The 26,515-nt window shown below is 46.9% G+C and overlaps 2 protein-coding genes and 2 pseudogenes across 2 annotated transcripts; 3 read left to right on the top strand and 1 right to left on the bottom strand.

The window, feature by feature from the left end:
- Positions 1–3,034: 3,034 nt before the first annotated feature.
- LOC120645611 (putative cyclin-dependent kinase F-2) lies at positions 3,035–4,043 on the top strand. Its single transcript, XM_039922388.1, has 2 exons — positions 3,035–3,614; positions 3,649–4,043. The coding sequence occupies exons 1-2, from the start codon at positions 3,035–3,037 to the stop codon at positions 4,041–4,043; spliced, it is 975 nt and encodes a 324-aa protein (XP_039778322.1).
- A 2,237-nt stretch (positions 4,044–6,280) lies between these two features.
- LOC120645610 lies at positions 6,281–6,779 on the top strand (annotated as a pseudogene).
- Positions 6,780–9,016: 2,237 nt separating this feature from the next.
- On the top strand, positions 9,017–12,261 carry LOC120645609 (annotated as a pseudogene).
- A 9,939-nt stretch (positions 12,262–22,200) lies between these two features.
- Positions 22,201–23,217, bottom strand: LOC120645608 (putative cyclin-dependent kinase F-2). The gene has a single exon (XM_039922386.1). It carries the CDS (start codon positions 23,215–23,217, stop codon positions 22,201–22,203), a length of 1,017 nt encoding a protein of 338 aa, XP_039778320.1.
- Positions 23,218–26,515: the final 3,298 nt, after the last annotated feature.

The following is a 26,515-nucleotide window of genomic DNA, read 5'->3' as shown; positions in this document are numbered from 1 at the left end:
AGTTATATTTCACAAAGACCGATTAACAATAATCTGGTCGAAAAAAATCTTAATTGCAGCAAGGAGAGTGAGATGGACGTGAAGAAAGATTCAAAATACTTACAGCCGAGGTGGTGTCCCTCAGGTTTATCTCATACTCAAAAGAGAAGGTTACAACGATTGCGCAAGCAAGAAAAGATGGAGCAACAAGTGGAGGTCGAGCCAACAAAGTCAGTAGCCATGAAGAAAGTTTGGAGACCAAAGCAAATTGTTTCATCTTCAACTTAAGGTGAAGAAAGACATGGCCGATAATTTATATCGCCCTTACCACAAAAATGGCGGATAGTGATCATCGTTCTTAGACAATTTTGATCCAGAACAATGTTTTTTGGCACGCAAGCTTTGCCAAAGAACAGGGGGGCATATGTTGACGACCAAAATTGGCAAGGACCGGTATGACCGGTGCGTTCAAGCAGTCTGACCGGTCGATGCGTATGTAGCCGGTCTGGCATGACCAATCGGTCTGCCCGGTGGGTCTGACCGGTCTGACCGGTCCAAGCAGAGTCCGAGTACAATTAGGGATTTTCATAGATTTAAATCTTGTAATAGGATTTCTTGCGGGACAAGTCCACCTAATCTATAAATATAAAGGGTCACGGCCGATTGAGATATCCAATCGATGAAAATACAAAATAAATCTACTATTTCATTGCATGTACTCTTATCTCTCAACCCTAGCTCTTCCAACCCTATTATCTGTTGTTCTTCCTTTGTCTCTGCGACATCTAAAGGCGTTCTAGGTGGGCTGCCGACCCTAGAACAACTCTATGTGCGCCTGCCCTGACGGGGTCCCTCCCGGGCTAGCGTTCGTCGGACTTCGCCGATTCACCCCGGCGACCGGTCTGATCGCCCTTCGCAGGAGGCGCTGCATCGAGCCCCTCCTCGCGCTGCGCGGCCGTGCGCGATCGTGTGTTGCTAAGGAACAGGTATGCATCTGCAAGAACACAATGCGACCGACTGATTTGTCTGATGGCCACCAATTTGTTTGTGTGATTACCAAATTTTGACAAATTAAATGCTGAGTTCGCAACCAACACAGACAAACTATGTCGTGTTGGAAGGTTTTGCAAAGATGAAACATGGACGAAGAAGTATTGAAGCTTAGTCTTTTCTTTCTTCGTTTTAGAGTTTTCTTTCTTGTATTTTTAGTTCCATTCTGAGGTTAACAGTTTAATAACTCTTGTAACAATTAGCTGTAGAGATTCATGTGTGAATGTTCAAGGCCTATGCACCGGTGATTCCTTCTTGCCGCTGCCTTTGTGTTCTTCCCGCTACACACCGCACTCCACCATCAGGCTGGCATGTGAGGTGAAATCTTGCCACCCCCTTCAACATCTGACCCGGGGTCCGAAACGGACGGCCGCTATTCCGATGACTCATCCTCCCACCGCGTGTCGCCGCCGCTACAATCCAAGTTGTGGGCAGCGTAGCATAAGTTTCTAAAAGAAATTAGTGCTTGTAGCCTAGAAGGGAGAGGGAGTAAATTAGCCAAATTAAAATCTTAGCCAATGGTCTCCTTGTAGATTGCACAAAATAAACTAAAATATGCTATCTAGATGTGCAATTAGGGTTTATCTAGTGCTCGAACCAACCTAAATAATAGTTTTGTAACCTATAATCGATCCTAGTTTGAGACTACTCTATTAATGTAAAAGCACACAAGTTGCAATAATAAAGTATGAAAACGTAAATTAGTGGGTTAGGAAGTGGGTGAATTAGTGATCACATCCGGAGAAAACCTCCAAGCCACCAAATAAGTGCTTAGTGATCGTATCCAAGGGCTTCAGCACAAGCTTTTTGAGTGTTAGTGCTAGGTTAAGCCTATAGAGAGTAAGAGAGCAAGGTGTTGCCGCCTTGTGTTTGGTTGTAGAGTGAACCACAGTTGTAATCGGTGTGATGGCCTCTTAGAGTCTTGGTGACTTGCCGGTAAGTCTTCGACTCTCTGGCTTGGTGCGCGGAGCAGTGTCGACGACCTTGTGCGGAGACGTGGAGACCCCTTCCTTGTAGTGGAAACGGCATCAAGGTGACCACGGATGGTATGAGCCTTTGTGGCCAAGCCTTTATAGCAAGTCAAGGTGTATCCCGAAAGAGACTCACTGGGAAGCAATACTCTTTTTTGAATGCTCTAACAATATGGACTAGTGGTGTTTTAGTGCCTACCGATACCATAGGATAAATGATTATTTCAAGAGTTTGCTTTTCCTCATCTCCTCCTTTATGTTTTTATATTTCATACTTACAACTTGTGTGCCTTTACATCCATAGTGTAGTACCTTGTTAAGATTGGCTCTAGGTTACAAAATTGTTTTGGAACGAGAGTTTCTCAGTGGTTGAACCGTAGTTGCACATCCAGATAATGGGTTCTAGTTGACCATTAGTTGAAGTTTTAAGTTTGCTTGATTAGTTTCAAAGCACTACAAATAAATTCTTGAAGGAGCACCATGCAAAAGATGGCAGCTAGAGCTTCGTGTGTCAACATTGGTCTCTACTCTCTAGACATTTTGTTGCAAAATTCTGTTTATACATATACAGAAAATTCTCTTTTTCTCATTTCTTTCTTCAAAAAAGAAAAGAAAAGAAAGTGAAACATATTTTACCAACGTGGCTTGGTGTGTCAACTCCGATCCGTCCTCCACCGTCGTTGGAGCGGTTTCTGTCCCGCGATTTTCCGAGCGTCGGATCCACGCACCCAACTGTCGCCCCCACTTCCGATTCCGCGATTTTCCGCGCGTCGGATCCACTCCGACCCGGACCTGGCTCCCTCACCGTGCGCTATATATATATATATATATATATATATATATATATATATATATATATATATATATATATATATATATATATATATAAAGGCAAGCCATGCCACCTCCGACTCTGTCGTTGCTTCTTCCCCCTTGCTTCTCTTGCCTTGCCATCGCCGCCGCTAGCGTGCCTGCGGGGCTGCCGCCACTGCGCCGCTGCAACTGCAACGCGAAGCCTACTTCACCTCTCCTCCATGGCTGTCGTCCAGAGGAGCCCTTCCTCGCTTGCTGAGGGCGGCTGCTTAGCCGCCGAAAGGCGACGCTGCGTGGCAGCAACCATGCTCATCGCCGGAGAAGATGCGCCAGCGCCGACGGATCGCCGGAGAAGAAACGATGACGGGGCGCGGATCGGCAGCGTGGAATCCTACCGGAGGCTCAGGAAGATCGGCGAGGGGGCGTTCGGCGCCGTCTCGAAGGCGCGGCACGTCGGCACCGGCGAGGTGGTCGCCATCAAATCCAGCCGCGACAGCGGCAGCGGCGGGGCAGCGCTGCTGCTGCGGGAGGCCGCGCTGCTCGCGGCGTGCCGCGGGAACCCCGCCGTGGTGCGGCTCCTGAAGGTCGTGCGCGGCTCCGGGATGGACGACCTCCACCTCGTCCTGGAGTACGTCGGCCCGAGCCTCCACGATGTGATCCGCCGCCGCGGGATCCCATTCACCGAGTCGGAGGCGCGCCGCGCGATGGCGCAGCTGCTTGCCGGCGTTGGCTCCAAGCACGCCGACGGCATCGTGCACTGCGACCTCAAGCCCGGGAACGTGCTGGTCGGGGAGCACGACCGCCGGCTCAAGATCTGCGACCTCGGTCTGGCCAGGTCCGCCGCCGGACGAGCAGCAGGTGGATGGGACGGTCGGGTACATCGCGCCCGAGGTGCTTCTGTGCGAGGACTGCGGCGCGCCCGTCGACATGTGGGCGCTCGGGTGCATCATGGCGGAGCTCGTCACGGGGCAGTCGCTGTTCCCGGAAGAGGACTTGTGCCAGCAGCTGATCGGCATCATCGACCTGCTAGGGATCCCTGACGATGTGTCGTTGATGCCGCTGGGCATTGACGCCGGGTCGCCGAGCAAGCTGCGGGAGAAGGTGCCCGAGGAGCGGCTGTCGCCGGCGGGCTTCGACGTCCTGCGCGGTCTGCTGCAGTATGACCCCAAGGACAGGCTCACCGCCGCGGCAGCGCTGCGGATGCCATGGTTTGCACCTATGGATGACTGACGACTGACAGTGCATGCATGCTCCAGTTTAGATTACTTGCTCCGTGTCATCAGACAGTTTTCCCCGTAATGATGCAGTGAGCACTAACGTAGGATTTGTAGCTGCAGATTTGTATGGATTCTTTGCATCATGAAGCTGCAAAAGTGTTATCAGAATCTCCACATTGTACTCGTGGAATTGAACCTGTATGATGATTTGTATGTAACTATTGTACAAGAAGTGTGTTTCAGAAATATTTTCATGCAGCTGAAAATTAGTGCCAAGCCATTGTTTCATCGAGTCATTGTATTGCAGAATCGGTGTTGATTGGTGGTGTTAGGGCAGCCAGAATATATATGCAGGTTTGTTACTGTGCCCACGTCAAGCAAGACAGCACCATCTTTGCTCGGCTTCTCTCATTTCTATTTCAAGATGAGAGTTGCTTCTTTTGTATTTGGACCACTCATTTTTTTCTCTTAATACAAAGATGCGCAGCTCTCCTGCGTCTTCGATAAAAAAAAAAGACAGTACCATCTCCTGCAAATGCATACAGCATAGCACAACTAGTTTTCCCAGTATCGACCCATCTGGTCAACAAATTTATTTTCCCAGTATCTATCCAAATCAGGTTTCAGGAACAACAATTACTGCTCTAAAGCTCAACTCTCATGCTTCCACGTCACCAATATTATCTACCCTCCTATCTTAATTTCTAACAATTGACCAGTCACCCCCTAAGCAAACTTAATTAACAATACAAGTGAATTTACAATTAGAAAATTGAAATAAATATATTTGAAAAACGCAAAATCATTACCTATGAGAGGCAAGAGGACTAAACTTTATGCCTAACCACAATAACAAATTCTACTAGAATTTCATTTACAATGATTGTAAAAAAAATATAGCCATCTATCTAACTGAAAAATTGAATCGTGGATGGTGTTAAAGGTAGGAAGCACTTGGAAGGTACCTAGATTAAGGTACCTGGTGGTACAAAAATGAGGGACAAAGTACTAAAATTAGTTGCGTCGAATCCTAATTTAATTTATTTTTTCATATTTAACATAGGATATATAAGGGTAATTGCACTTTGTTGTTTTTTTTGCCGTGAATCCTCCATCAAGTGTTCATCCCCCGACTTGGCGGCTTATCTATCTTACAATATACTGATGACTCCATTCTTTTCTTAGAACATAATCTGGAATAGACTCGCAACATGTAGTTAATTCTTTTTGCTTTTGAACAGTTATTAGGGTTGAAAATAAACTCCCACAAGAGTGAAATTTTCTATTTGTTGAAGCAAAAGACTGCGAAAATCAGTACATGGACCTGTTTGGATGCAATCTAGGTGCTTTCCCAATTCGATATTTGGGTATCCCCATTCACTATGGGCGGTTGTCAAATAAGGATTAGTTGAAAGTGCAAGAGCGGTTTGAAAAACGTCTCAATAGCTGGAAAGGCAAAAATCTTTCCACTAGAGGCCGTTTAAGTCTCATCAATTCCGTTATTAGCAGCTTACCTATGTATATGATGTCCTTTGAGATCTCAAAAGGAGTCCGTAAAAAGCTGGGCTGCTTTCGATCACGCTTTTTCTGGCAAAGTGATAAACACAAAAGAAAATATCAGCTAGCGACATGCGTTATCCTGTGTCAATCGAAAGAACAAGGGGGACTAGGGATATAAAACTTAGAACTTAAAAACATTGCCTTGCTTAGTAAATGGTTGTACCGACTAATCACAATTGATGGTACATGGCAGCAGATTCTATGCAACAGATATCTAGGGACTAAGCCCCTGGTGCAAATCCAGTGGAGGAGCGGAGATTCTCATTTCTTGGCAAGTCTAATGAAAGTCAAGAGGGAGTTTCTTAAATTTGAAACGATGACGGGGCGCGGATCGGCAGCGTGGAATCCTACCGGAGGCTCAGGAAGATTGGCGAAGTGGCTTTCGGCGCCGTCTCGAAGGCGCGGCACGTCGGCACCGGCGAGGTGGTCGCCATCAAATCCAGCCGCCACAGCGGCAGCGGCGGGGCGGCGCTGCTGCTGCGGGAGGCCGCGCTGCTCGCGGCGTGCCGCGAGAACCCCGCCGTGGTGCGGCTCCTGGAGGTCGTGCGCGGCTCCGGGATGGACGACCTCCACCTCGTCCTGGAGTACGTCGGCCCGAGCCTCCACGATGTGATCCGCCGCCGCGGGATCCCGTTCACCGAGTCGGAGGCGCGCCGCGCGATGGCGCAGCTGCTTGCCGGCGTTGGGTCCATGCACGCCGACGGCATCGTGCACTGCGACCTCAAGCCCGGGAACGTGCTGGTCGGGGAGCACGACCGCCGGCTCAAGATCTGCGACCTCGGTCTGGCCAGGTCCGCCGCCGGACGAGCAGCAGGTGGATGGGACGGTCGGGTACATCGCGCCCGAGGTGCTTCTGTGCGAGAAAGACTGCGGCGCGCCCGTCGACATGTGGGCGCTCGGGTGCATCATGGCGGAGCTCGTCACGGGGCAGTCGCTGTTCCCGGAAGAGGACTTGTGCCAGCAGCTGATCGGCATCATCGACCTGCTAGGGATCCCTGACGATGTGTCGTTGATGCCGCTGGGCATTGACGCCGGGTCGCCGAGCAAGCTGCGGGAGAAGGTGCCCGAGGAGCGGCTGTCGCCGGCGGGCTTCGACGTCCTGCGCGGTCTGCTGCAGTATGACCCCAAGGACAGGCTCACCGCCGCGGCAGCGCTGCGGATGCCATGGTTTGCACCTATGGATGACTGACGACTGACAGTGCATGCATGCTCCAGTTTAGATTACTTGCTCCGTGTCATCAGACAGTTTTCCCCGTAATGATGCAGTGAGCACTAACGTAGGATTTGTAGCTGCAGATTTGTATGGATTCTTTGCATCATGAAGCTGCAAAAGTGTTATCAGAATCTCCACATTGTACTCGTGGAATTGAACCTGTATGATGATTTGTATGTAACTATTGTACAAGAAGTGTGTTTCAGAAATATTTTCATGCAGCTGAAAATTAGTGCCAAGCCATTGTTTCATCGAGTCATTGTATTGCAGAATCGGTGTTGATTGGTGGTGTTAGGGCAGCCAGAATATATATGCAGGTTTGTTACTGTGCCCACGTCAAGCAAGACAGCACCATCTTTGCTCGGCTTCTCTCATTTCTATTTCAAGATGAGAGTTGCTTCTTTTGTATTTGGACCACTCATTTTTTTCTCTTAATACAAAGATGCGCAGCTCTCCTGCGTCTTCGATAAAAAAAAAAGACAGTACCATCTCCTGCAAATGCATACAGCATAGCACAACTAGTTTTCCCAGTATCGACCCATCTGGTCAACAAATTTATTTTCCCAGTATCTATCCAAATCAGGTTTCAGGAACAACAATTACTGCTCTAAAGCTCAACTCTCATGCTTCCACGTCACCAATATTATCTACCCTCCTATCTTAATTTCTAACAATTGACCAGTCACCCCCTAAGCAAACTTAATTAACAATACAAGTGAATTTACAATTAGAAAATTGAAATAAATATATTTGAAAAACGCAAAATCATTACCTACGAGAGGCAAGAGGACTAAACTTTATGCCTAACCACAATAACAAATTCTACTAGAATTTCATTTACAATGATTGTAAAAAAAATATAGCCATCTATCTAACTGAAAAATTGAATCGTGGATGGTGTTAAAGGTAGGAAGCACTTGGAAGGTACCTAGATTAAGGTACCTGGTGGTACAAAAATGAGGGACAAAGTACTAAAATTAGTTGCGTCGAATCCTAATTTAATTTATTTTTTCATATTTAACATAGGATATATAAGGGTAATTGCACTTTGTTGTTTTTTTTGCCGTGAATCCTCCATCAAGTGTTCATCCCCCGACTTGGCGGCTTATCTATCTTACAATATACTGATGACTCCATTCTTTTCTTAGAACATAATCTGGAATAGACTCGCAACATGTAGTTAATTCTTTTTGCTTTTGAACAGTTATTAGGGTTGAAAATAAACTCCCACAAGAGTGAAATTTTCTATTTGTTGAAGCAAAAGACTGCGAAAATCAGTACATGGACCTGTTTGGATGCAATCTAGGTGCTTTCCCAATTCGATATTTGGGTATCCCCATTCACTATGGGCGGTTGTCAAATAAGGATTAGTTGAAAGTGCAAGAGCGGTTTGAAAAACGTCTCAATAGCTGGAAAGGCAAAAATCTTTCCACTAGAGGCCGTTTAAGTCTCATCAATTCCGTTATTAGCAGCTTACCTATGTATATGATGTCCTTTGAGATCTCAAAAGGAGTCCGTAAAAAGCTGGGCTGCTTTCGATCACGCTTTTTCTGGCAAAGTGATAAACACAAAAGAAAATATCAGCTAGCGACATGCGTTATCCTGTGTCAATCGAAAGAACAAGGGGGACTAGGGATATAAAACTTAGAACTTAAAAACATTGCCTTGCTTAGTAAATGGTTGTACCGACTAATCACAATTGATGGTACATGGCAGCAGATTCTATGCAACAGATATCTAGGGACTAAGCCCCTGGTGCAAATCCAGTGGAGGAGCGGAGATTCTCATTTCTTGGCAAGTCTAATGAAAGTCAAGAGGGAGTTTCTTAAATTTGAAACGATGACGGGGCGCGGATCGGCAGCGTGGAATCCTACCGGAGGCTCAGGAAGATTGGCGAAGTGGCTTTCGGCGCCGTCTCGAAGGCGCGGCACGTCGGCACCGGCGAGGTGGTCGCCATCAAATCCAGCCGCCACAGCGGCAGCGGCGGGGCGGCGCTGCTGCTGCGGGAGGCCGCGCTGCTCGCGGCGTGCCGCGAGAACCCCGCCGTGGTGCGGCTCCTGGAGGTCGTGCGCGGCTCCGGGATGGACGACCTCCACCTCGTCCTGGAGTACGTCGGCCCGAGCCTCCACGATGTGATCCGCCGCCGCGGGATCCCGTTCACCGAGTCGGAGGCGCGCCGCGCGATGGCGCAGCTGCTTGCCGGCGTTGGGTCCATGCACGCCGACGGCATCGTGCACTGCGACCTCAAGCCCGGGAACGTGCTGGTCGGGGAGCACGACCGCCGGCTCAAGATCTGCGACCTCGGTCTGGCCAGGTCCGCCGCCGGACGAGCAGCAGGTGGATGGGACGGTCGGGTACATCGCGCCCGAGGTGCTTCTGTGCGAGAAAGACTGCGGCGCGCCCGTCGACATGTGGGCGCTCGGGTGCATCATGGCGGAGCTCGTCACGGGGCAGTCGCTGTTCCCGGAAGAGGACTTGTGCCAGCAGCTGATCGGCATCATCGACCTGCTAGGGATCCCTGACGATGTGTCGTTGATGCCGCTGGGCATTGACGCCGGGTCGCCGAGCAAGCTGCGGGAGAAGGTGCCCGAGGAGCGGCTGTCGCCGGCGGGCTTCGACGTCCTGCGCGGTCTGCTGCAGTATGACCCCAAGGACAGGCTCACCGCCGCGGCAGCGCTGCGGATGCCATGGTTTGCACCTATGGATGACTGACGACTGACAGTGCATGCATGCTCCAGTTTAGATTACTTGCTCCGTGTCATCAGACAGTTTTCCCCGTAATGATGCAGTGAGCACTAACGTAGGATTTGTAGCTGCAGATTTGTATGGATTCTTTGCATCATGAAGCTGCAAAAGTGTTATCAGAATCTCCACATTGTACTCGTGGAATTGAACCTGTATGATGATTTGTATGTAACTATTGTACAAGAAGTGTGTTTCAGAAATATTTTCATGCAGCTGAAAATTAGTGCCAAGCCATTGTTTCATCGAGTCATTGTATTGCAGAATCGGTGTTGATTGGTGGTGTTAGGGCAGCCAGAATATATATGCAGGTTTGTTACTGTGCCCACGTCAAGCAAGACAGCACCATCTTTGCTCGGCTTCTCTCATTTCTATTTCAAGATGAGAGTTGCTTCTTTTGTATTTGGACCACTCATTTTTTTCTCTTAATACAAAGATGCGCAGCTCTCCTGCGTCTTCGATAAAAAAAAAGACAGTACCATCTCCTGCAAATGCATACAGCATAGCACAACTAGTTTTCCCAGTATCGACCCATCTGGTCAACAAATTTATTTTCCCAGTATCTATCCAAATCAGGTTTCAGGAACAACAATTACTGCTCTAAAGCTCAACTCTCATGCTTCCACGTCACCAATATTATCTACCCTCCTATCTTAATTTCTAACAATTGACCAGTCACCCCCTAAGCAAACTTAATTAACAATACAAGTGAATTTACAATTAGAAAATTGAAATAAATATATTTGAAAAACGCAAAATCATTACCTACGAGAGGCAAGAGGACTAAACTTTATGCCTAACCACAATAACAAATTCTACTAGAATTTCATTTACAATGATTGTAAAAAAAATATAGCCATCTATCTAACTGAAAAATTGAATCGTGGATGGTGTTAAAGGTAGGAAGCACTTGGAAGGTACCTAGATTAAGGTACCTGGTGGTACAAAAATGAGGGACAAAGTACTAAAATTAGTTGCGTCGAATCCTAATTTAATTTATTTTTTCATATTTAACATAGGATATATAAGGGTAATTGCACTTTGTTGTTTTTTTTGCCGTGAATCCTCCATCAAGTGTTCATCCCCCGACTTGGCGGCTTATCTATCTTACAATATACTGATGACTCCATTCTTTTCTTAGAACATAATCTGGAATAGACTCGCAACATGTAGTTAATTCTTTTTGCTTTTGAACAGTTATTAGGGTTGAAAATAAACTCCCACAAGAGTGAAATTTTCTATTTGTTGAAGCAAAAGACTGCGAAAATCAGTACATGGACCTGTTTGGATGCAATCTAGGTGCTTTCCCAATTCGATATTTGGGTATCCCCATTCACTATGGGCGGTTGTCAAATAAGGATTAGTTGAAAGTGCAAGAGCGGTTTGAAAAACGTCTCAATAGCTGGAAAGGCAAAAATCTTTCCACTAGAGGCCGTTTAAGTCTCATCAATTCCGTTATTAGCAGCTTACCTATGTATATGATGTCCTTTGAGATCTCAAAAGGAGTCCGTAAAAAGCTGGGCTGCTTTCGATCACGCTTTTTCTGGCAAAGTGATGAACACAAAAGAAAATATCAGCTAGCGACATGCGTTATCCTGTGTCAATCGAAAGAACAAGGGGGACTAGGGATATAAAACTTAGAACTTAAAAACATTGCCTTGCTTAGTAAATGGTTGTACCGACTAATCACAATTGATGGTACATTGCAGCAGATTCTATGCAACAGATATCTAGGGACTAAGCCCCTGGTGCAAATCCAGTGGAGGAGCGGAGATTCTCATTTCTTGGCAAGTCTAATGAAAGTCAAGAGGGAGTTTCTTAAATTTGAAACGATGACGGGGCGCGGATCGGCAGCGTGGAATCCTACCGGAGGCTCAGGAAGATTGGCGAAGTGGCTTTCGGCGCCGTCTCGAAGGCGCGGCACGTCGGCACCGGCGAGGTGGTCGCCATCAAATCCAGCCGCCACAGCGGCAGCGGCGGGGCGGCGCTGCTGCTGCGGGAGGCCGCGCTGCTCGCGGCGTGCCGCGAGAACCCCGCCGTGGTGCGGCTCCTGGAGGTCGTGCGCGGCTCCGGGATGGACGACCTCCACCTCGTCCTGGAGTACGTCGGCCCGAGCCTCCACGATGTGATCCGCCGCCGCGGGATCCCGTTCACCGAGTCGGAGGCGCGCCGCGCGATGGCGCAGCTGCTTGCCGGCGTTGGGTCCATGCACGCCGACGGCATCGTGCACTGCGACCTCAAGCCCGGGAACGTGCTGGTCGGGGAGCACGACCGCCGGCTCAAGATCTGCGACCTCGGTCTGGCCAGGTCCGCCGCCGCGCCGCCGCCGGACGAGCAGCAGGTGGATGGGACGGTCGGGTACATCGCGCCCGAGGTGCTTCTGTGCGAGAAAGACTGCGGCGCGCCCGTCGACATGTGGGCGCTCGGGTGCATCATGGCGGAGCTCGTCACGGGGCAGTCGCTGTTCCCGGAAGAGGACTTGTGCCAGCAGCTGATCGGCATCATCGACCTGCTAGGGATCCCTGACGATGTGTCGTTGATGCCGCTGGGCATTGACGCCGGGTCGCCGAGCAAGCTGCGGGAGAAGGTGCCCGAGGAGCGGCTGTCGCCGGCGGGCTTCGACGTCCTGCGCGGTCTGCTGCAGTATGACCCCAAGGACAGGCTCACCGCCGCGGCAGCGCTGCGGATGCCATGGTTTGCACCTATGGATGACTGACGACTGACAGTGCATGCATGCTCCAGTTTAGATTACTTGCTCCGTGTCATCAGACAGTTTTCCCCGTAATGATGCAGTGAGCACTAACGTAGGATTTGTAGCTGCAGATTTGTATGGATTCTTTGCATCATGAAGCTGCAAAAGTGTTATCAGAATCTCCACATTGTACTCGTGGAATTGAACCTGTATGATTTGTATGTAACTATTGTACAAGAAGTGTGTTTCAGAAATATTTACATACTGCTGAAAATTCAGCTTTGTTAGGGCAGAATCGGTGTTGTAATAATACAGAATCGGTGTTGATTTGGGCAGCCAGAATGTGCATGACAAGGAGTAGATCGTAGGCAATTAATAAAAGGGGCAATTGGGTCCTTGCTCCTATTTTCAACTTCAATTGTGATTTTACCATTACTTTCTTTCACTTTGCATTTTTACCCTTATTTTAGAATTTTGTAAATATACTCTTGTTGGCCATTATATTTCAACAACATTTCAATAAGAATATAAATAAAAATTTAATAGAATTTGGACAGCATCATAACACGATCCAATCCAGTTCATCTTCCATCACGAAATCGATGTGAATCGTGTTGTGCTCTGAGCAGAAGACGAACTAGACGAACAGAATTGGCCTCACAAGTAGACTGAGATGGCTCGTGTCGCCGGTCACGATGCAACTAGGTTGGCATTGGGCCTACCCACGAGTAATTAGTTTGGGTTTTGGGTTAGACCGACCCATTACAGCGTTTACCCAAGTTTCAAATATTCAGAAAAGTTTCGAATGTCTAAATAGTACAAACAACCCAATAAGATTTAGGGGAAAACCATATGGTAATTTGTACCGAGCCAAATGTTGGAAATTACATAAGAATAATATAGTTTTGCCAAAAAAGACAAGAAAACATATATAGCTCCTGCTTGGTGGGGCAGTAGGGAGTCTAGAAGCTAACGCAGTTTCCTGATGCTGCTTGTCACTATGAAAGTGATCGGGTGCTCTAGCCTAAGAGGGGGAGGGGGTGAATTAGGCACTAATAAAAACTTAGACCTATGGCTCCAACTAGTTTGCACAAAGCTTAAACTAAAACAAGCTATCTAGATGTGCAACTAGGTTGTTCTAGTGTAAAACCCCTATCCCAAAAGAGTTTAGCAACCTATAGCCTTTCCTATCAAGAAACTATTCTATGAAAGTAAAGGCATACAAATTACTAGAATGAAATGCGGAAGCTTAAAGAGCGGGATAGGAGATAGCAAACTCTTGACGCAGGTGTTTATCCCGTGGTTCGGTTAGCCACAAAGGCACACCTACATCCACGTTGTTGTAGCACTCACTAAGAGTATTGCTACTCGGCCACCAAGTCTCTTCCGTGAACACAATCACGGTCACCTTGGCCCCGGGTTCCACTAAGGAGCTTCTCCACAAAGGATGGGGGTCTCCACGTCCCCCGCACAAAGGTGTCGTCGCCGCTCCACACCAAGTCGGAGGGTCGATGACGTTGCCGGCGAGCTTCACGCTCCAAGGTGCCGGCGCACCAAGCTCTTGTTTTGGTTCACTAATGAACCACAGCACAAAGGCTCTAAGCCTTGCAAACTCACTCACTAAGAGCTAATCCTTTACACAACACTCTCAAAGTGTGCTAAGGGCTAAGGATATGATCTTGATGCTTTTGTATGGCTTGGAGATGTTCTTGGGTGTGTGTGGGATGTCCAGCAACTCCAGCAATCTTCAAATGGCCGGGGTGAGGCGTATATATAGGCCACCAAGTCTTGTAGCCGTTGCTCCAACGGTTAGCTGAAAATCTGCGTACCACCGGAAGAACCGATGCCTCTTGGCAGGGTAGCGTCGGTTCATCCGGTCACTCATAACACGAAGTAGCCATTGGACTCCTGATGTCTGACGCAGAGACCACCGGTTGAACCGATGCTTTGTACCGATGCCTCACCGGTTCAACCGGTGCTGAAGGAATCTTCTCCTGGACGCTGACGTCATTACACCGGTGGTATGCACCGATGCACCGTCGGTTGAACCGGTGCTGAAGAAACTTCTTCTGGGCACTTGACATCGTCTCTGGTACAAAGGACGGCCATTGCACCGATGCCCTATTTTAGACCGTCGGTTCAACCGGTGCCTATAGGCTGACTTGGCTTCGATTCCCTTCTGCACCAAAGTATCAAGGCGTCGGTTCTTCCGACTACCATCGGATGCTCCGATGCCCTGGCGTCGGTTCTTCCGGTGCTCCTGAATCGAAGAGCTTTCAGGGCGCTGCCCTGAGACCCGCGAGGGGCGGCTCCCCCTCGACCCCCGTCCGCTAACCGGGTAGCGGAACCCCCGTAGGGGCTGCCCTTCGGGCCTTGCTACGCCTATTTTCTCTTTCTCTTTGTCATCACTTGAACCTAAAAGCCTGAGAATGATCATCTTAACAATCATATTAGTCCAAGTGTTGTGTTGTCATTCGATCACCAAAATCACTCGAAATGGCATCAATGGTGCCATGTTCGTTACACACTAGTATGAACCTGAAGATGGACAGTGCTGCTCAGAACGAAGTGCTAAGTCAAGATCAGATACATACACCAGATGCAATATTTTTCCTCTAACAAGAGATACATGCACCAGATGCTCAGATCTCGTGCCGCGTGCTTGCTTTCAGAGCGGGCGGCAGGGGGCTCCGCTCCACTACTGCCTGCTAATGAGTTGGGTTGAAATGGATTTTATAGTGTGAGTTTTGATGTGAGGTGTGTTTGGATGAGTTAAGATGGGTTGTATGAGTTAATGGGGCGGGGCAGGGTGGATTCTATATAAATGCGGGTTGGGACGGGTTGAAACGGATTTTCTATGCAAAACAGTATAACTGTATAAAATGTGAGTCTCGCAATGAGAGTTGGACACTGAAATTAAAAACAACACATTCACACCATAAAATTTTATCGAAATTGACTGAAATTGTTGGAGATGACTCAGTATGACTAGCAGTAAAGCAGTGTGGTTAGAACTACACGTGGGCTCACGTCAAAGAGCCGGACCCTAAAAATAAAACCTCGCGTTCACATTATAAAATTTTATCAAAATTGATTGAAATTTACTAGAAATGACTCAGTATGACGGGCAGCTACTCCATGAAAAGCTGGGTGGCTAGAACTACATGTGGGCCCTGCGTCAAGAGCCGGACCCTGGAAAAAAAATCTCGCGTTCACACTGAAACGAACATGGCACCATTTATGCCATTTCGAGTGATTTTGGTGATCGAATGACAACGCAATCAATGAGACTAATATGATTGTTAAGATGACCATTCTCAGGCTTTTAGGTTCAAGTGATGACAAAGAGACAGAGAAGATAGGCGTAGCAAGGCCCGAAGGGCCGCCCCTCGCGGGTCTCAAGGCAGCGCCCTGAAAGCTCTTCGGTCAGTAGCACCGGAAGAACCGACACATGGGCATCGGTGCATCCGATGGTTGTCGGAAGAACCGACGCCATGGTATTTTGGTGCAGAAGAAAATCGAAGCCAAGTCAGCTTATAGGCATCGGATGAACCGACGGTTCAAAAAGGGGCATCGGTGCATTAGGCGTACTGTGTTCCAGAGACGATGCAAGTCGCGCTAGAGCCAAGTCTTCAGCACCGGTTGAACCGGTGATGCATCGGTGCATACCATCGGTGTAATGACGTCAGCAGAAGAGGAGAATGCTGTGAGTGACCGGTTTAACCGACGGGAAAGCATCGGTTCAACCGGTGGTCACTGTGTCAGCTGTTAGGAGTTCAACGGCTACTTTGGGTATTACAGTGACCGGATGAACCGACGCTACCCCAGACAGAGGCATCGGTTTATCCGATGATACGCAGATTTTCTGCTGACCGTTGGAACAATGGCTACAAGACTTGGTGGCCTATATATACGCCTCACCCCGGCCATTTGAAGATTGCTGGAGTTGCTGGACATCCCACACACACCCAAGAACATCACCAAGCCATACAAAAGCATCAAGATCATATCCTTAGCCCTTAGCACACTTTGAGAGTGTTGTGTAAAGGATTAGCTCTTAGTGAGTGAGATTGCAAGGCTTCGAGCCTTTGTGCTGTGGTTCATTAGCGAACCAAAACAAGAGCTTGGTGCGCCAGCACCTTGGAGCGTGAAGCTCGCCGGCAACGTCATCGACCCTCCGACTTGGTGTGGAGCGGCGACGACATCTTTGTGCGGGGGACGTGGAGACCCCCATCCTTTGTGGAGAAGCTCCTTAGTGGAACCCGGGGCCAAGGTGACCGTGATTGTGTTCACGGAAGAGACTTGGTGGCCGAGTAGCAATACTCTTAGTGAGTGTTATAACAACGTGGATGTAGGTGTGCCTTTGTAGCTAACCGAACCACGGGATAAACACCCGCGTCAAGAGTTTGCTATCTCCTATCCCGCACTTTAAGCTTCCGCATTTCACACTAGCAATTTGAGTGCCTTTACTTTCATAGAATATTTTCTTGATAGGAAAGTCTATAGGTTGCTAAACTCTTTTGGGATAGGGGTTTCACACTAGAAGAACCTAGTTGCACATCTAGATAGCATGTTTTAGTTTAAGTTTTGTGCAAACTAGTTGGAGCCATAGGTCTAAGTTTTTATTAGTGCTTAATTCACCCCCTCCCCCTCTTAGGCTAGAGCACCCGATCAGTTTCACACACTATAAAATTTTATCCAAATTGACTGAAATTTGTTGAAGATGACTCAGTATGACTGACAGCTACTCTCTGCAATACTGGGTGGCTAGAACTACATGTGGGCCTCATGTCAAGAGTCGGACCCTAAAAATAAAACCTCGCATTCACACTATAAAATTTTATCGAAAGTGACTGAAATTTGTTGGAGATGACTCAGTATAACTGACAGCTACTCTGTGCAAAGCTGGGTAGCTAGAACTACATGTGGGTCCCACATCAAAAGCCGAACCCTGGAAATAAAACCTCGTGTTCTCACTATAAAATTTTATCCAAATTGACTGAAATTTGTTGGAAATGACTCAACATGACTGGCAGCTACTTTATGCAAAATAGTATGGCTAGACGTACATGTGGGTCCCACATCAAGAGCAGAGCCATTAAATTTCTATATATAGTAGAACTCATGGGTTTTTATGGATTACCCGTTTATAATGAGGCGGGTTGGTTAGAGTTGAGAAATTAACTTATTGAATTGGGTTGGGTTAGGTATATCAATATATTACTTTTAGGTGGAGGTGGATATGGTGCGGGTTTCAATCCATTAACAAGGCTAGCCGGAGGGCCAGCTCACGATGGCACCATGCGCGAGCGGTTCCGCTGCCTCCCCTAAATGCGTCCTGTTATGACCGTGGGTCAACCAAGATTTCACGAACAACAATACTACTCTAAAGCTCAACTCTCATGCTTCCATGTCACTCATATTATCTACTCTTTTCTTAATTTCTAACAATTAACCAGCCTTAGTCACCCCCTAAACAAAAACTAAATTAATAATATAAGCAAATTTATAATTCAAGAATTGAAATAAATATATTTGAAAACGCAAAATATTACCTACAAATTTCGAGGCAAGAGGAAAAAACCATGCCTAATCACATTCTCAAATTCTATTTAAATTTTTTTACAATGATCATAAAAAATGATAGCCGTCTACTTGACTAAATCGTGGATAGTGTTAAAGGTAGGAAGTACAAGATTAAGGTACCTAGTGATAAAAAAGAGGGACCAAAAAAATAGTGGGAACGACTCGTAATTAATTTATTTTTCATCTTTAAGAAAGAATATAAGGGTAATTGCACTTTGTTGTTTTCTTTTGCCGTGAGTATTCCGTCAAGTGTTCATCCCCCGACCCAGCCCCTTATCCGCCTATCCCTCTACTCTCCTTCGCCATCCCGTTGGTCTTGCCTAGTGTTCACCGGCACCTGCTGGTGGTGATTGCAGAGGTGGTATGGATTCCGGCCTTGGAGGGTTGGGGATTGGAGTCCCACCACCGCGGTCTCGTCTTGGGGGTGGTGTCTTGTGGATGGTCGCCCGCGTGGAGGTAGGAGGATTGGAGTCCCAAGCTGTGACAGGGGCTGATTCAAGCTGGAGTTGCCGAGCGCGCATTCTGCTTTTGCTGATGAAGCGGACGATGGTGTTGCTAATTAACCTGCAAAACAGGAGGAGATGCGTTGCCGTTCATCCTCCTAATTTTGCTAGCGTGATGGTACACCGCGACCGTAGTTTTAAAATTGAGCATCGAAATTAAAATCCGGTTACACTGCTCATCCTCCTAAACTTCTACACGATTGTAATTTAATTTGAAATTTCACACTCGACTTGACGACCAAAACAAATTGTCTGATTGTACTCCGGAGTCTCCATGTAAACGTAACATAGGTTTCTCCATGTACAAGCAGCTTCTATATATCTACCTAAAAATTTCTATCTACATCTAGGTGAAACAACCGGCCAAGTCCATCTATGTATATTGACAAAATTAAATATCAAATAATTCTGACAGAAAATAGTCAACCCCACGCTTTGGGTGCGGGGGGGGGGGGGGGGGGGTAATTCGGAAGCTTAAAGGCTTTACATTAAGCATCTTTGGAGCAAACAAAATGCAATGATTCATTTATAATATATCAAAGAGAGCAATATCTAAAGTATGTTTCTTTACAAACTTAATTAATTGGCAAATGGAACCAGCATTGGGGCCACCTAGCATTAATTTTGTGAATATAAAAACACAACGTGGAAAGACAAACTCCGCGACGAGGCGAGCACCTTGTTGCCGCGGAGCCACCATATTAGGCGTAGCAGCTTGTGAGCGGAGCGAGCTTCTCACCAGGAGCCTCCACCACATAGAGCAGATCCTTTTCATCAAAGATTATATTTTTTTCTCTTTGTTGATTCAGCTTGATTTGGCCAAAATAATACTTTAGGATTTTGCAACTCAACGGTATGCACTGGGAAGGAGTTCTGATCAATTTGCATATGATGAAGAACCAGTCGACCTTCATTAATGGCCGATTGAATTTGTGTATGAAAGACATTACAATCGTTAGTTGCATGAGAGAATGAATTATACCATTTTCAGTAACCATGCCGCTTCAACTCATGAGACATCCTGACATTTCCAATTTTTTAGCAATTCGTCAAAATCCTATCGCACTTTGGATACACCAAAGTGAATTTAACATCGTCTTGCTTATTTTCATGTGTTGGCTTGAGAGAACTGCAACTCCTACAAATTAGGCAAAATAAACATATCTTTGTCCTCATGGTCCAAATCGTTTGAATCACAACCAGGTTCATAAACAGGATGATTAGACTTATAAATTTCTAGCTTATTTAGCTCGACTTCCGTTAGCCATAGCTTTTTGCAAAATTTGAGTAACATTCAGAAATTATCTAGCTTTTTTATGAAAAATCAAGTCAACCAAAAAAGTTAGATCAGCTAAATCTCTATTAGAAATTGTCAAACCGTAGCATCAATTTCTAGTGTCTGTAATCTGCCTAATATATTCAAAAATATTTTCATGCAATTTTTGCCTAGCCGATGTAAGATGAGATAATTTAAATTCAGTCTCACCCGTAAACAAATAATCATGAAATTTTTGCTCTAAATAAGCCAAAGTGTAAACTAAATAGGGTGGCAATGAAATAAACCAAATAAATACGGCGCATGATGGAGACAATGGAAACTACTTCAATTTGTAAATAGCATTAGTGCTAGCTTCACCACATTGTATAATAAATTGACCTATATGCTCTAATGTGGTTCTACTATCATCACCAAATAATAGATTCAGGAATTCTAAACCCTTTAGAATATGCGACATACTCATATTTATAAGGGTATGGTTTCTGATATGATCATATCAGCATTTGATTTTGGGCTCTATACCAAAAGTCTGCCTAAAAATGTTAATTACCAGCTCTTTCAGGTTACCTGATCCAACATCTTGAGCCCTAGGCTGATTTGCAACAGGCGCACAATATGCTGGTTGAGCAAGGTTCGGTTGTGTAAGAATGTGTCTTGTAGAGGTCTATTGCCAAGCCAGGTATCCTCTCAAAATCTCACTTGAGATTCGTTTTTTATGTGGAATGTTCCAAATTTAAGAAACTCTCTCTTGACTTTCATTAGACTTGCCAAGAAATGAGAATCTCCGCTCCTCCACTGGACTTGCACCAGGGGCTTAGTCCCTAGATATCTGTTGCATAGAATCTGCTGCCATGTACCATCAATTGTGATTAGTCGGTACAACCATTTATTAAGCAAGGCAATGTTTTTAAGTTCTAAGTTTTGTATCCCTAGTCCCCCTTGTTCTTTCGATTGACACAGGATAACACATTTCGCTAGCTGATATTTTCTTTTGTGTTCATCACTTTGCCAGAAAAAGCGTGATCGAAAGTAGCCCAGCTTTTTACGGACTCCTTTTGGGATCTCAAAGAAGGACATCATATACATAGGTAAGTTGCTAATAACGGAATTGATGAGAGTTAAACGGCCTCTAGTGGAAAGATTTTCGCCTTTCCAGCTATTGAGATGTTTTTCAAACCGCTCTTGCACTTTCAACTAATCCTTATTTGACAACCGCCCATAGTGAATGGGGATACCCAAATATCGAATTGGGAAAGCACCTGGATTGCATCCAAACAGGACCATGTACTGATTTTCGCAGTCTTTTGCTTCAACAAATAGAAAATTTCACTCTTGTGGAAGTTTATTTACAACCCTAATAACTGTTCAAAAGCAAAAAGAATTAACTTCATGTTGCGAGTCTATTCCAAGTTATGTTCTAAGAAAAGAATGGTGTCATCAGTATATTGTAAGATAGATAAGCCGCCAAGTCGGGGGATGAACACTTGATGGAGGACTCACGGCAAAAAAAACAACAAAGTGCAATTACCCTTATATATCCTATGTTAAATATGAAAAAATAAATTAAATTAGGATTCGACGCAACTAATTTTAGTGCTTTGTCCCTCATTTTTGTACCACCAGGTACCTTAATCTAGGTAGCTTCCAAGTGCTTCCTACCTTTAACACCATCCACGATTCAATTTTTCAGTTAGATAGATGGCTATATATTATTTTTTACAATCATTGTAAATGAAATTCTAGTAGAATTTGTTATTGTGGTTAGGCATATAGTTTAGTCCTCTTGCCTCTCGTAGGTAATGATTTTGCGTTTTTCAAATATATTTATTTCAATTTTCTAATTGTAAATTCACTTGTATTGTTAATTAAGTTTTTGCTTAGGGGGTGACTGGTCAATTGTTAGAAATTAAGATAGGAGGGTAGATAATATGGGTGACGTGGAAGCATGAGAGTTGAGCTTTAGAGCAGTAATTGTTGTTCCTGAAACCTGATTTGGATAGATACTGTGAAAATAAATTTGTTGACCAGATGGGTCGATACTGGGAAAACTAGTTGTGCTATGCTGTATGCATTTGCAGGAGATGGTACTGTCTTTTTTTTTTTATCGAAGACGCAGGAGAGCTGCGCATCTTTGTATTAAGAGAGAAAAATGAGTAGTCCAAATACAAAAGAAGCAACTCTCATCTTGAAACAGAAATGAGAAAAGCCGAGCAAAGATGGTGCGGTCTTGCTTGACGTGGGCACAGTAACAAACCTGCATATATACTCTGGCTGCCCTAACACCACCAATCAACACCGATTCTGCAATACAATGACTCGATGAAACAATGGCTTGACACTAATTTTCAGCTGCATGAAAATATTTCTGAAACACACTTCTTGTACAATAGTTACATACAAATCATCATACAGGTTCAATTCCACGAGTACAATGTGGAGATTCTGATAACACTTTTGTAGCTTCATGATGCAAAGAATCCATACAAATCTGCAGCTACAAATCCTACGTTAGTGCTCACTGCATCGTTACGGGGAAAACTGTCTGATGACACGGAGCAAGTAACCTAAACTGGAGCATGCATGCACTGTCAGTCGTCAGTCATCCATAGGTGCAAACCATGGCATCCGCAGCGCTGCCGCGGCGGTGAGCCTGTCCTTGGGATCATACTGCAGCAGACCGCGCAGGACGTCGAAGCCCGCCGGCGACAGCCGCTCCTCGGGCACCTTCTCCCGCAGCTTGCTCGGCGACCCGGCGTCAATGCCCAGCGGCATCAACGACACGTCGTCAGGGATCCCTAGCAGGTCGATGATGCCGATCAGCTGCTGGCACAAGTCCTCTTCCGGGAACAGCGACTGCCCCGTGACGAGCTCCGCCATGATGCACCCGAGCGCCCACATGTCGACGGGCGCGCCGCAGTCCTTCTCGCACAGAAGCACCTCGGGCGCGATGTACCCGACCGTCCCATCCACCTGCTGCTCGTCCGGCGGCGGCGCGGCGGCGGACCTGGCCAGACCGAGGTCGCAGATCTTGAGCCGGCGGTCGTGCTCCCCGACCAGCACGTTCCCGGGCTTGAGGTCGCAGTGCACGATGCCGTCGGCGTGCATGGACCCAACGCCGGCAAGCAGCTGCGCCATCGCGCGGCGCGCCTCCGACTCGGAGAACGGGATCCCGCGGCGGCGGATCACATCGTGGAGGCTCGGGCCGACGTACTCCAGGACGAGGTGGAGGTCGTCCATCCCGGAGCCGCGCACGACCTCCAGGAGCCGCACCACGGCGGGGTTCCCGCGGCACGCCGCGAGCAGCGCGGCCTCCCGCAGCAGCAGCGCCGCCCCGCCGCTGCCGCTGTGGTGGCTGGATTTGATGGCGACCACCTCGCCGGTGCCGACGTGCCGCGCCTTCGAGACGGCGCCGAACGCCCCCTCGCCGATCTTCCTGAGCTTCCGGTAGGATTCCACGCTGCCGATCCGCGCCCCGTCGTTCCAGCGATCCGTCGGCGCTGGCGCATCTTCTCCGGCGACGAGCATGGTTGCTGCCACGCAGCGTCGCCTTTCGGCGGCTAAGCAGCCGCCCTCAGCAGGCGAGGAAGGGCTCCTCTGGACGACGACAGCCATGGATCATATAGGTGAAGTTGGCTTCGCGTGGCAGCCGGCGCGGTGGCTGCAGCCCCGCAGGCACTTGCAGCGGCGACGGCAGGGCGAGCGTAGAAGCAACGGGGGAAGAACGAATTCGAAGAAGCGGAACCAGAGTCGGAGGGAGGACGCCTTCATATATGGCGCACGGTCAGGGAGCCAGTTCCGGCTCGGTGTCGTGTCGAGTCAGTTGACCAAGGGATCGGAAGTCGGAAATCGGAAGTGGGACGGTTGGCTGCTTGGATCCGACGCGCGGAAACCGCTCCAACGACGGTGGAGGACGGATCGGAATTGACACACGAAGCCACGTTGGTAATGTTTCACCTTCTTTTCTTGTTTTTGAGAAACCAAGAAAGAAATGAGAAAAGAGATTTTTATGTATACATATATGTATAAACAGAATTTTGCAACAAAATCTCTAGAGAGTAGAGACAAATGTCTTCTGTTTATTTATTATAAATGGCCATTTACCTCCTCTCGTTGTAAGATTTACACGTCGAATGTGAACTTTTTCTCCAATATTGGAACCTGTTATTATAATAGCTTCAATAATATTGTCACCTAAATTTGTTACAATTAATCGTGTACCATTACAGAGTCCTATGCTTTGATTTAAATTTCGTAGCAGTACAATCGGTACACCAATTTTGAGGATTAAGCTGTGCTGTGGAAAACTATTTGCGTTTAGAGTGTTCAAGTATTCGAGAGGATAAAGAACATGTGCATCATTTCACGTGTCTAAACACTTTGAAATAGAATAATCACCTAGTCATTCTTTACTTTCTTGTGGCACAAGAGTTAGTATACGAGTATTAATATCATCTACTATCTTATTAGTTGGCGCTAAAATTGCACGATCCGGCGGTAATGAGATCATGCTCATTCTTATCCAAACAAGTTTTCTTATCTCTCTCTTTTCCTTCTCCCAAGCTCCTCTCCTTCCTCTACCACTCTCCCCTCCTCACCCGCAGCCTCCTCCTCCCTCTTCTTCCTGCTGGCCGCTCCCCTGCTCCCTTCTCTCCCCATTGCCTCCCCTCCTCCCCAAGCATCCCTCCCCACCTCCTCTCCCCGTTGCCAGCCATGGAGCTCCGACGTTGCCACCCCTCCCTCCCTTCTTGCCGACTCCCTCTTCCCCTCCCTTCCCCCGTTGGATCGGTGACGATGGTGAGGAAATGGGGCCGCACGCGGCGGCGGCGGCGGTGCGCGGAGCTGCTGCGGGCAAGCGCGGTGGCGCGTGCCAGGGCGTGAGTGGGACGCGCACGCTGGCGAGCGCAGATGTGGCGTGGAGATGCGCGAGTGTGGCGCTCGAGTGAGCACAGTGGCGGTGCACGAGCAACCTATTTCCCCCCTTTTTTTGGTTCCACGACAAAGGCAACACCGCCGGTTTTGATACCGGCCGCCGGTTTTGAAACCGGCGGTGAGTCCAAACCATCACCGCCGGGTGTGGAACTGGCGTTGATGGCCCCCTCCATTACCGTTGACTTAAATCCAATGCCTCCCAAAATTAGCGGCAATGGCTATTTTGAACCGGTGGTGTTGGGTGGGGGCGTTGGAGTAGTGTTGTGACCTCATGTTTTCATTACTTCTTAGAGTTGTGCAGGCAAAGAGGAATAGGCTATGTATGCATTACTGACGATGTCATGCTATATTGACAAATTCATCCCTCCTACTCACAAAAATTCTCGGATGCAAAACGTGCATAAAAGGCACGAGGCAAGTGTTATTGTAATAAACTAAAATATTCCATTCAGTATCTCTCTCTCAGTCATACTAACCATTCAAATCTTGATTGCCACATTTTGGTTTCCATAGTTACGACCCTCTTTGTTTGAGAAAAGTATAGATCAGCTGTCATCACTTGGCAACTTGGCAACTAACATCAACCCTAACCATGCGCAAAATCATACACAAATACTAGGAGTCGCTCGGACGACTAGCAGTCAAACCATCGCATAAGGCACAATAATTATTTTTTATTCTGGAAAGAATTCTTTTTGTTCCCGAATAAATTTTTTGTATTGCTGGAACAATTAAAAAATTACTCCGAAATAAAAAAATTGGTTTTGGAACAATTTTGACTAAATTACACATGTGGACCGATTTGTTGGCCTAATTTAGGCCCATAATATAATATCTGGAGGGGATGGGGGCTAGTGTGATTGTTGACTGGGTCCCGCGTGACCCTGCAGCGCCCAAAAATCCAAAATCATATGCTTGGCGAAGAAAGACACAATGATTGGCCCACTGTTATTTGGAAACATCATGAAGCGAAGCCCAGCATGCATGCTGCTTGTCAAACGGCCCAAGGAGGCCATTCGCACGACACGACACATGCCATGCCTGACGAGCGCAGTACAACGGCTTTTTTATTTTTATATTTTTTAAAAACGTTTTTTTACAGAAATATGTTTTCGGTTTCACATTTTACAGTTTTGTAACCCTACCGCCCGGCAGGGGGCGGCAGGGGGCCTGCCGCCCGGTAGGGACCTATATGTAAATAAATATAAATTATTTTTGCGCGGAGGCCGGAGCCTGCCGCCCCTTGCCGGGCGGCAAGCTCCCCCTCTAAATATAAAAGCTAAGCCCCTTCCCTCGCACCCTCATTTTCTGCCCACGAGATCCAGAGAGGAGAGAGAAGAGGGGTGAGGAAGGTAATTCCACCGGCAAGCCCTGTCGGATTTTGGATCCGAACCGCAGGTAACCAATATTTCTCAACTATTATAGACTTGTTTCTAAAATAATTATGAATTAGAATAGATTTAGTTTTAGGATAATTAAATATAAAATAGTAAACTTAGAATGACAGTACCTTATTGCTATTGCAGCATAAGGCAATGGCTGTCTCCATTAGCGGATAGTACGATAGAGATGGTATTGTCCAAATTAGTAGAGTTTAAAGATATCACATTGTTTCGAGGTATTACAACGCAAGATGTAAAGGGACACCTGCTTGAACGCCGTAAGATGTATATAAGGGTATGTGAACTAGCTAATCATCCTAATGTTATTGGTTTCGTACAAAGTACTTCTACGATATGGATGCGGTCAGAGGTATATGAGATGGGCATTAAGGTAATTCGGATCTAATATCTATAGTCATTTATAATCCATATTCTGTAAATTTTAAAATTGTTGTGTAATTATATGCAAGGATTACCCCGAGGACACGGAGGTGATTAACAAATCAATACCAAATTTTCATAAATTGGTATGTATCTTCGGTGGACTCATGCTGCAAACAAGACGAATGAGGCGTGGAAGATCTTCGGGTGATAGTACT

This window comes from Panicum virgatum, chromosome 8K (genome assembly GCF_016808335.1).
Source record: "Panicum virgatum strain AP13 chromosome 8K, P.virgatum_v5, whole genome shotgun sequence".
NCBI classification, from domain to species: domain Eukaryota; kingdom Viridiplantae; phylum Streptophyta; class Magnoliopsida; order Poales; family Poaceae; genus Panicum; species Panicum virgatum.
This window is presented reverse-complemented; position numbering and strand designations above follow the sequence as displayed.

Bases quoted from the DNA above. Each gene is read 5' to 3' on its own strand.
- LOC120645611 (XM_039922388.1), top strand. From the start codon at position 3,035: ATGGCTGTCGTCCAGAGGAGCCCTTCCTCGCTTGCTGAGGGCGGCTGC. The intron at 3,615-3,648 runs GCCGGCTCAAGA...CGGTCTGGCCAG, and splicing joins GCTGGTCGGGGAGCACGACC to GTCCGCCGCCGGACGAGCAG.
- LOC120645608 (XM_039922386.1), bottom strand. From the start codon at position 23,217: ATGGCTGTCGTCGTCCAGAGGAGCCCTTCCTCGCCTGCTGAGGGCGGC.